General features: G+C 39.5%; 1 protein-coding gene across 3 annotated transcripts in view; it reads right to left on the bottom strand.

Annotated features, from left to right (window-relative positions):
• Positions 1–721: 721 nt before the first annotated feature.
• pcp4a (Purkinje cell protein 4a) overlaps positions 722–10,962 on the bottom strand; it is a 38,924-nt gene continuing 28,683 nt past the window's right edge. Inside the window, exons 2-5 of one of the 3 annotated variants that reach the window (XM_030746469.1) lie at positions 6,948–6,996; positions 4,680–4,733; positions 3,373–3,405; positions 722–1,560 (exon numbers count right to left, since the gene is read on the bottom strand). In XM_030746469.1, the coding sequence (XP_030602329.1) occupies positions 1,430–1,560; positions 3,373–3,405; positions 4,680–4,733; positions 6,948–6,996 (267 nt within the window). In that variant the 3' untranslated portion in view covers positions 722–1,429. The remainder of the gene's footprint in view (positions 1,561–3,372; positions 3,406–4,679; positions 4,734–6,947; positions 6,997–10,962) is intronic. The other 2 variants (XM_030746470.1, XM_030746471.1) reach the window with 2 other exon arrangements.

Below are 10,962 nucleotides of genomic sequence, written 5' to 3'. Positions count from 1 at the left end.
ATCTCTCTAATCTCTGTACTGTATATTTTGTAAGATTGTGTTATAGTCTTTATACTTATTTGTTTTTTTGTAAGCACAAAGTACCGCAGCAATTTCCTAATGTTGTGAACCTGTTCACCCATATGGCAATAAAACCTTCTGATTCTGATTCTGAACTGTGGGGCATGCCTGCATGTGTCAGCACAGTGTGCTCTGAAAAAGCAGGAGCTTTGTGGTCATATCAACATAATTTTTGTTCACCACCAGATATGTCTCCCTCCATGTTTGTTCACATCCCAAAAATGCAAATGAAGGTGAAAGATCACTGTTTTGACACAATGGGGGAAGTCCCATTCCGTCCCAGGATCACATGGACAGAATGGGATTTCCACTGTCAGATGTGGAAATAGCAGCCATGCTGAAAATCATCCAAAGGTACACAAAGACATGGTTTTAATGAGAGATCAGCAGATTTTATAAATCAGTTAAAATCTCTGATTTTTAAGCAGATTCCTGGAACCTTTTGATCCCATCTTTTATATAGTAGCAAAACATGAACTATTGCGACATTTGTATAGCACTCTCATCAGTGTAAATATCAGCTTTACACATAAATGCTTCATATCAGCTTTTTTTAAACCTTCTTTTTAAGTCACTGAGATGGATGTTGAAGCACATGATCTGCTGCATGTGAAGCACAAACTGCATACAGTTTGGAATGAAACAATAAAAAAAATAAATCACTCTTTTCCATCGTCTTTTATTAATTTCTCTGTAGATGTGGATATGCATGTGTGTGCATGTTTGCAAGCTTGCATGCATACGTGTGATTGTACAGTACACGTGTGAGCCAACAAAAGATCACTTTGGAACCACAACAAGGAAAGAAACACAATCACAACATCTACAGTCTCTGCAAAGATACAACTGAGAGAGTCATCAGGGTGATGGAGAGGAGACGTGTGAACACATTCAGAGACGCTAAATTTGATTTGATTTTAAAGACACTGGTAACAGTGTGGGATCAGTTTACCCGGTAACAGGAAGAAGCCATTAACAGACCTGCAGTGGAGCCCAAATCTTTAGCTGACACTGTGAGATTAGAGCGACAATCAAAGGGCGCTGTGTGACAGTACGTGAGAAGACCTGTCATATTTAAGTCTACTGTTTGTGTGTGTGTGATGAGTGTGAAGCCACACTGTAAAGTGTCACCGAAGTAAAAAACAGAAATAGCAAAATTATATTATTTAAATACATACACCAAGAATAGAACAATGCATCATTTTGTATATAGTAAAGTTATTCATTCTGCACAGACTTCCACAGAGGCACAGTTTAACCCCACCCTCCCACCTCTGCCTCACCCATCCTTTTCAGTTCATAATGATGCAGCTTAATTGACATGCAAGACCAGGCCCACATCAGGTGAAGACGTGGCTAAGAGGCCACTCTACGACTTCACATCCTGCTTCTTTTTCTGGAATTTCCTGAACTGTGACTGGATGGTCATGGCAGCCTTCTCCGTCTCCGGGTCATCCATATCAATGTCAAAATCCTGGGGGAGGTTGTTCTTCTTTTCATCTGGGGAGAGAGGAGACAAGAGAGGGTGAGAGGACGGCAGGAGTTTCCAGGACGAAGTTCTTATACATATCATAATTTCTTGAAAGATGTCTCTCAGGTTGCAGAGTAGGCACCTCTTGCCTACTAGGAGGGGACGGCCTGATGCTTTCTCTGTGTTTCTCTCATCTAAGACTGACTTCTCAAAGTAATATGTTCAGATTATATCTGTCAACATTGCTTTTATCTTTTATCTACAGATAAATGCAAATTCATCTGAATGTGGGCCATCAAACAATAAAGGGCTCATTACTGCCCCCCTGAGGCTTGCAACATATAGTCATTTCAGACAACCAAAAAATCTTTTGTCTTCTCAGGGGGTCAAATACTGTAATTCTGACAGCTGCAGCTTAACAATACCTATTCATTTTGGGGTGTAAAGTTTGTGTCTCGTTTGGACCTCTGAGTTTTGCACTAACCTGTCTCACTTTCACCCACTGGATAGGATTAGGCTTCAGAACTGCTTGGTAACTTTAAACCTGCACGTTGAAAATTACTGGATACCAGGTGCCTTTAAACCTTTACAAGCATCCATATGTTACAAACATAGGAAGAAGATTCAGCAACCATGGCTGCATTTTTGTTGTTCCCAGCCGCCGCAAGTACTGTATTCTTTTGTTTTTACAAAAATATATAAATGCATATATGTTTTTTGAGATGAAGACTAACTGGTTAGTTTGACAAACTTACAGCTAACCTCACCTCCTGACACAGAGAGCAATGCAAAGCTACTGACCGGATGCGTGAATGCTGCTTCTTTTCTTGGACATTTTAAATTTATGAACTGCAACTCATGTAGCAACCTGCTTAAACACAATCAGGCCCATCAATGACAAGAATGACCAAGATGAAACTGCTGCATGATCTTTATGCATGATTGTGGCTGTTGATAACTCCTGTGTCAAATATGTATGTCTAGACCACCATAGTCATGGTATCCTTCTCAATGCTATTCAGTGTCACAAGGATGGCATATAAAAACAAAGTGCAATTGCACAGTTGAGGATAAAGACAAAAGAATTTTCAAACCAATATGTTTACACTTATCCTCCAGTTTCATGAGTCAAATTTTTATCCATGTCAGGCTGGAAGATCCTCTACATCTGAGTGAAGCTGGATATTTCAGAGTCAAAGAAATGCTGTAAACTCTGGGGAGGGGAACTCATTAAATGAGCCATTATTTCACACAAACACAACAGAATAAATGGAGTTATAAAACATGCAAAAAAAAAAACATTTACTGCAGGTTTTGCAGGCAGTTTTTTTGCTACTCTGTTGCTGTTCAGAAGGGGTGACCTCATTCTTATTAGATATAAATGTCATTACAGATGCCTGACATTCCATAAAAGGACAGAGCAGTACTGATGAACGAAGCAAACGGGGAAAGTGCTCTTCTCAGTCCTGCAGAGAAGATGTTAGTTATTTTAGCCAGAAGCCACAAACTCCGTGAAACCTTCATGTATCGTGTGTGAAGACAATGAGAGGCAGTGGACTTAAGAAAAAGCTCAAAGCAACAAGGTGAAGTGCCCAAACAGGGATAAACAGAGAAGACTGAGGTGAAGCTGGCTGCTTATGTGATCATAAAAAGTGAAAAGATTCAGTTTTATAGGATACAGTTCTCACTGCAATTAAAAAAAACCCATCATGCTCATTCATTCACTTAACAGAAGGTCAGCAGTTTATTCAAGCTTTATAGTTTTGATGCAGTACGGTGCTCTGTGCATGGTTGTGCACACTTGCATGAATAGTGATTTTTTTTCCAAATGGCCTACTTACGTTTAGCTGGAACCTTTTGTTGACCTTGAAGCCCTTGGATGACAGTGAACAACAACTTTATATTTCACAGAAACCTCTCTATGACACACACACACGCACACACACACACACACACACACACACACACACACACACACACACACACACACACACACACACACACACACACACACACACACAATCGCACCTGCTCCACATGGCTGTTGCTCTTTACACCACAAAGAAACTTTAGAAGCAAAGCACAGCAGTTCACGTGTCATATATGAATGAATTGATTAAATTGCTACAGATTCTTTATATATGGGATCATTTATATAAGAAGTATGCAAAACGTCATCTCTGTGAGATTTAGGGTGACCTTACAGTATACAGACAATGATTAGTGAAGGAGTCAAACAAACACTGATACAAATAGTTGAGCTGTGACATCAAGGACGATCAGGCAATATGGTCTTTGGTAATAATATCCTTACTGGGTATCTCCAGAGTCATTAAAGAAGAAAAGAAATCTGAATTATGAAATAAGGGGTAACAATTTCCCTGTGTGTAAGTGTTAGTTATAATTTACTCCCTGAGTATGTTAAGTGGTGCGGTACAGAAAAGTTGTTGATGGGCAGCAAAGCACAAAAAATGCTGGATAAACAGTGAAATTTGTTATGATATCATATTTTCTGTATTTTTAAGTGACACAGCCTCATCCCACAAGCAGCATCTGTAATTAAAACACAACATGCAGTCATTTTGTAAAGTGAAGGGAGTGCGTGGTACTGTGATTAACGCTGCTTTGTATCATTTCTCCAGAGATGCTGTTCACTGTTTTTTAGTTCAGGTTCAATAACTGCACCATTTTCTGGCTCACTGTACATTTTTTATCATCAGTGAGTAAACACAGCAGCATTTGCAGTTTTCCCACTCTGCAGACGAGGCCACAGTTCTCTGATCCACTGAACTGTTACTGCTCCAATGTGGAGAAATGCTTCAGGTAATAAGGGCTTAAGTGGTTAAAATTTAATGAAAAGAATATTGTACTGTTCACATTTATACTTTTTAAATATTACATTTAGTACCTATGAAGAAGAGGAATTAAAAAATTGCTTAGAGTGTTGTTTATTTCTATATTCCTCCTGAACAATTCATTGCTTTTCTTTCTTTCATACTATTCTTCCCTTTTATTCACATATTTATACCAATATTCTAGCATAGCATTACTCTAGGCTGGTTTAGCCTGCAAACAGCTGTCTACCACTGCTACAGCTCTTGCTATATCTGACTCAAGCAGTGTTGTATCTGTTGTCACTGATGCCCACCGTGTGTGATGCCAGGTCTTGCTGCTGTTCTCTGGGCCTGTTTCCCACCAGTTTCTACGAGAGAAAGGAAGAGCGGGGAGGTCCCAGAACAGAGGAATGCCGACAAATATAAATTATTACAGTAAAAAATTACTATTCTATTTTGACTTCAGTGGTCCTGAATGAAGCAGAATTTGATTTTAAAATTAGAAAATCGCAGGTTCATTTTAAAAATGAAGCTGCGATTTATGTGGATCTATGAAAAAAATGGAAGAATAGAGAAAATGGAACGGTTATGCCAAAATGAGGAAACAAGGACATGACAACAGTTTTATGGCTCTTGCTCACGTAGTGGACTTGTGTGAAGGAGGTTTCTCCACAATATGTGTCACCTGTGGATTATAATATCTGAGGTCATGATTCCCAATATTGTGATTTGTTGTTACTGCATGATGCAATTCCAATATTTCATTCATTTCATAAGCACCTTTCCTTTAATATATACTAAATTGCATACAGGATATACAGCTTTAATACCTCTTCTTGTTTCAAAAGAAAGGAAAGAGAAAAATGGGCAAATGTCACCAGAATGTGATTTACACCTGTGTCAAATTTGATTAAGCATCCTAAAATTCCTCCTGATCACTTCCTCTCTCGACTGAGCCAGAGCTCCAAAACACTTCATCATCCCAGAGTTTGAGACAAAAATCCATTTCAACACGGGGTCTTTACAGGGTTATCAGAAGCCCCAGAGACAGAGGGGAAAATGACACGCAGTCTCCAGCATTATCTGCTGAATGGGCCCATGGAGCTGTGAATGGGCTGCTACTAACCTGCTACATTCAGTGTGTGAGAAGATTGTTACCTTCAAAAAGTACAGGAGATTACATTCAGTGACTCCTCTGTCATCATGTGCTGCCATGAAATCCAATTTAGTGAACGTGCAGACTACAAAAAGCATTTGATAGATTTATATCATCTGCTTGCATGGTTGAAATAAACAAATTAATAAAAAGAATCAGAACACAACTGCTGAATGTTTATTCATGACAGAATATCAGCTTCTTTTTTCCAAGCTTAATTAGCAACTGTAATCCTCTGAGCTAGACTGATTTTCTCACCTGAGCTCCAGATTTGAAAAAAAGCCATTCATTAGTATGAGGTTCATGAGAAGCAGGCTTTTGTTCTTCCATACTCTCATTTTGCCAGAATGATAATTCTGCACTTAACGCCAATTATGAATTTCAAAGGATCCTGCCAAATACTCAGAGTCCAATTTTACTGTTTATAACTCAAGGGATTTGAATGACATTATTATGCCAACAATAACATGGCCCAGTTTACAAAGTAGGTCTTCCTGAGAATTGCTGCCATGCAGAGAGAACTGGTGTGTTGTTTCAGATGACTGAGGAGAGACAAACTGAACTCAACTATTGAAGTGAATAAATAAGAAAACTGACAGGTATACTGGAGCATGTTTTTGCAATGATTTCATTTTATCAGTGTTACTGTAACTATAATAATGCTTAATTTCCACAGAAAACATTCCAATCTGAGGATTTTTTTAAATAACAGACTGTAACACTTTTCCAAAAAACCAAAAAGTTTCGGTCTCTATATCTAATTTCCCCCATGATAACAACTGTGCAGAAGTTTTGTTTTGTTTTTTAACTCACTCATTTGATTTTATTTATTTATTTGTACTTCTGAAATTCTAAAAGTTGCGTAGTTTGTCGTAAAAGAGAAACATCTTCTACCCAGTACTTTCCGTATTGATGGAAACTGAAATTAAAGCTTAGATTTAATGCTTCATTGCAGAATATTTAATCTTAAAATTAATTGTGAAGAAGCACAGATGTTAAAGAGCAAAAATGTCTGAACACTACCACTTGGGTTTATATTTCTCATTTGTACTTCATGTAACAGGGTATATTTACTCACTGTTACTTTATATATAGTTTTTTCCACCATGTTGACAGCTGTGACTACTATAAAACCTATAAAAGTGCTTTAAAAAAGCAGAGAACTCTTACAGCACTTTAAATAAAACCATCCAACAGTAGAGAATGTATGAGCTCCAATACTGAAATGTTATTCAAGCAATAATACTAAGAAAAATTATCCAACTTACTTTTATTGAGTGGGATTTTGAAGAGACTTAAATCTGTAAGGATTTATGAATATTATCTTCAAAACAATCTAATCCGCAAGCTGTTATCACATTCAGTCCAGATACCATCTAAAGGTTTGGTGAAAACTACCCATTGTTAATATTCTGTTTGAAAATACCTTGGCCAGATTGTTTGCTGTTTCCGGTCATCGGTCCAGATGCTTGTCTCTGCAAAATTTGAGAAGAGAAAAATATATTTTAAAAAAATTAATTCAGTTAAATAAAATTTCATTTATATAGTTCGAAATCACAACAACAATCTCCTCAAGGCTCTTTATATTGTAAGGTAAAGACCCTACAATAATACAAAGAAAACCCCAACAATCAGACAATCATCACTGAGCAAGCACTTGGCAACAGTAGGAAGGAAAAACTTCCTTTAAACAGGAAAAAACCTCCATCAGAGCCAGGGGCTGCAACCAGTTAGGGGTGAAGGCAGGGAGACAGAACAAAAGACATGCTGTGGAAAAGAGCCAGAGATTAATAATAACTAATGATTAAATGCAGAGTGGGGTATAAACAGAGGGAGAGTGAAAAGAGGTGTGAAGAAGAAACAATTATGTGCATCATGGGAAACCACCCCCACCTCCACAGTAGCCTAGGCCTATTCCAGTGTAAGTAAGCTATGGTTCAGGGTCACCTGATCCAGCCCTAACTATAAGCTTTATCAAAACAGAAAATTTTAACCCTATTCTTAAAAAAAGAGAGTCCAAATCCAAACTGGGAGCTGGTTCCACAGAAGAGGGGCCTGAAAGCTGAAGGCTCTGCCTCACATTGTACTCTTAATTATCCTAGGAGCCACAAGTAATTGGGGTGATACTGTACTATGAGGTCTTTAAGATAAGATGGGGCCTGATTATTCAAGACCTTGTATGTGAGGAGAAGAATTTTAAATTCAATTCTAGATTTAACAGGGAGCCAATGAAAAGAAGCCAATATGGGAGAAATCTGCTCTTTTTTAGTCCCTGTCTAGCTGCAGCATTTTGAATCAGCTGAAGACTTTTCATAGAGCTTTTAGGGCAGCCTGATAATAATGAATTACAATAGTCCACCCTAGAAGTAATACATGCATGAATTAGCTTTTCGGCATCACTCTGAGACAATTTAATTTTAGAAATATTGTGCAAATGCAAAAAAGCAGTCCGACATATTTGTTTAGTATGTGCATTGAAGGACGTATCCTGGTCAAAAATGACTCCAAGATTTCTTACAGAATTACTGGAGGCCAAAGTAATAATAACTAATAACTAATTTCATTTTTATCTGAATTTAGAAGTAGGAAATTTGAGGTCATCCAGGCCTTTATGTCTTTAAGACATTCCTGCAGTTTAACTAATTGATGTGCGTTATCTGGCTTCATGGATAGATAAAGCTGGGTATCATCTGCATAACAATAAAAATACACTGCTCAAAAAAATAAAGGGAACACTCGAATAACACATCCTAGATCTGAATGAATGAAATATTCTCATTGAATACTTTGTTCTGTACAACGTTGAATGTGCTGACAACAAAATCACACAAAAATCATCAATGGAAATCACATTTATTAACCAATGGAGGCCTGGATTTGGACGCACAAACAAAATTAAAGTGGAAAAACACACTACAGGCTGATCCAACTTTGATGTAATGTCCTTAAAACAAGTCAAAATGAGGCTCAGTATTGTGTGTGGCCTCCACATGCCTGTATGACCTCCCTACAACGCCTGGGCATGCTCCTGATGAGGTGGCAGACCTGGCAGACGTGGACTAAAGTATCCGCCACCTCCTGGACAGTCTGTGGTGCAACGTGACGTTGGTGGATGGAGCGAGACATGATGTCCCAGATGCGCCCAATCGGATTCAGGTCTGGGGAATGGGCGGGCCAGTCCATAGCTTCAATGCCTTCATCTTGCAGGAACTGCTGACACACTCACAGCCACATGAGGTCTACCATTGTCCTGCATTAGGAGGAACCCAGGGCCAACTGCACCAGCATATGGTCTCACAAGGGGTCTGAGGATCTCATCTCGGTATCTAATGGCAGTCAGGCTACCTCTAGTGAGCACATGGAGGGCTGTGCGGCCCTCCAAAGAAATGCCACCCCACACCATTACTGACCCACTGCCAAACTGGTCATGCTGAAGGATGTTGCAGGCAGCAAATCGCTCTCCACGGCATCTCCAGACTCTGTCATGTCTGTCACATGTGCTCAGTGTGAACCTGCTTTCATCCTTGAAGAGCACAGGGTGCCAGTGGCAAATTTGCCAATCCTGGTGTTCTCTGGCAAATTCCAAGCATCCTGCACGGTGTTGGGCTGTGAGCACAACCCCCATCTGTGGACATAGGGCCCTCATACCATCCTCATGGAGTTGGTTTCTAACCGTTTGTGCAGACACATGCACATTTGTGGCCTGCTGGAGGTCATTTTGCAGGGCTCTGGCAGTGCTTCTCCTGATCCTCCTTGCACAAAGGCGGAGGTAACGGTCCTGCTGCTGGGTTCTTGCCCTCCTACGGCCTCCTCCACGTCTCCTGGTGTACTGGCCTGTCTCCTGGTAGCGCCTCCAGCCTCTGGACACTACGCTGACAGACACAGCAAACCTTGCCACAGCTTGCAATGATGTGCCATCCTGGATGAGCTGCACTACCTGAGCCACTTGTGTGGGTTGTAGAGTCTGTCTCATGCTACCACGAGTGTGAAAGCACCACCAACATTTAAAAGTGATCAAAACATCAGCCAGAAAGCATAGGTACTGAGAAGTGGTCTGTGGTCCCCACCTGCAGAACCACTCTTTTATTGAGTGTGTCTTGTTAATTGCCAATAATTTCCACCTGTTGTCTATTCCATTTGCACAGCAGCATGTGAAACTGATTGTCAATCACTGTTGCTTCCTAAGTGGACAGTTTGATTTCACAGAAGTTTGATTTACTTGGAGTTATATTGTGTTGTTTAAGTCTTCCCTTTATTTTTTTGAGCAGTGTATATGCTATGCCTTCTACTAATACTGCCTAAGGCAAGCATGTATAATGTTAATAGAATCTGTCTTAGCACAGAACCCTGTGAAACTCCATAATTGACCTTAGTGTATGAAGAAGACTCCCCATGTGAATGAAAAATTGGATAGATATTCAAACCACTGCAGTGCAATACCTTTAATACCTACAGGAGATATGAGATCTATAATCCATGTTTCTGTAGCAGAGACAAGCTTGCTCTGCCTGCTCCAATGGCTTCAGACAGTTCTCCCCTGATAGGATGGTAACATTCTCCCAAAGTAAGACTGCTTCCAGGCTCACAGTGTGTGAGAGAGAGAGCTTCAGCGACATTCACATCTTAGATCAGTCTGCTTTCCTAAAATAGTTTGGAGTTTTAGTTTCTTATTGTTCACCTGAAATACTGTGTCTATCACTGTCAATGGGTTATCAAAACAAATTTGTACAGGATAATGCTGGATTTCTACCCAGCAGGCTCTCTCTCTCTCTATCTTAACTACTTCAATCTAAATTATTCATCCTGTGCTTTTAATGAATTTCAAATCCCACACTTTTTATATGTGTGGATGAAGGAACAACACAGCAGTAATAAGGCTGAAAGCAGTGTGAGTGAGCATTTGTGTATTCAGTGAAAACAGACCCCATGCATGAACTGATCATTTTTGGCAAGTGAGTCTTGGCTTTTGCATTCACAAAGAGAAGCTGAAGTACTAACTATGCCCACTGGGACACATGGTTTTCTACACACCTACTCATAATTTGGAAAAACTGCATAGAGTATTTGGCAAAACAGAATATTTCTTTTCATTGAGAATCACATTGTATTTTAACCTAGTAAACAGTGAAAACCTCCAAAACGTATTGAAGCATTCAATCAGATAACTCACATGTGATGTGTTATAGTATAATTATAGTTTGGCATCTATGTATTCAAAGTTAATCATTTCCCACAAATATGACACATAGAGAAACTGGGCAGTGACAACTAAACATCCTCCCAGCGCCTAAAGGTGATTCTGAGGTAGAGGATGGGAAGAATAAGCAGTGAATGCAGAGCAACAGAAGCACTGACACATCAGAGGGAGAGATGTGAATTTAAGGAAAGTTGGGGAGAGGATTTAAGACCATCTAGTAGTTTCATGTCTCTTGGTATTCTGC

The sequence above is a fragment of the Archocentrus centrarchus genome, chromosome 14 (assembly GCF_007364275.1).
Source record: "Archocentrus centrarchus isolate MPI-CPG fArcCen1 chromosome 14, fArcCen1, whole genome shotgun sequence".
NCBI classification, from domain to species: domain Eukaryota; kingdom Metazoa; phylum Chordata; class Actinopteri; order Cichliformes; family Cichlidae; genus Archocentrus; species Archocentrus centrarchus.
The sequence above is the reverse complement of the archived record's forward strand: the minus strand, read 5'-3'. Positions and strand labels throughout refer to the sequence as shown.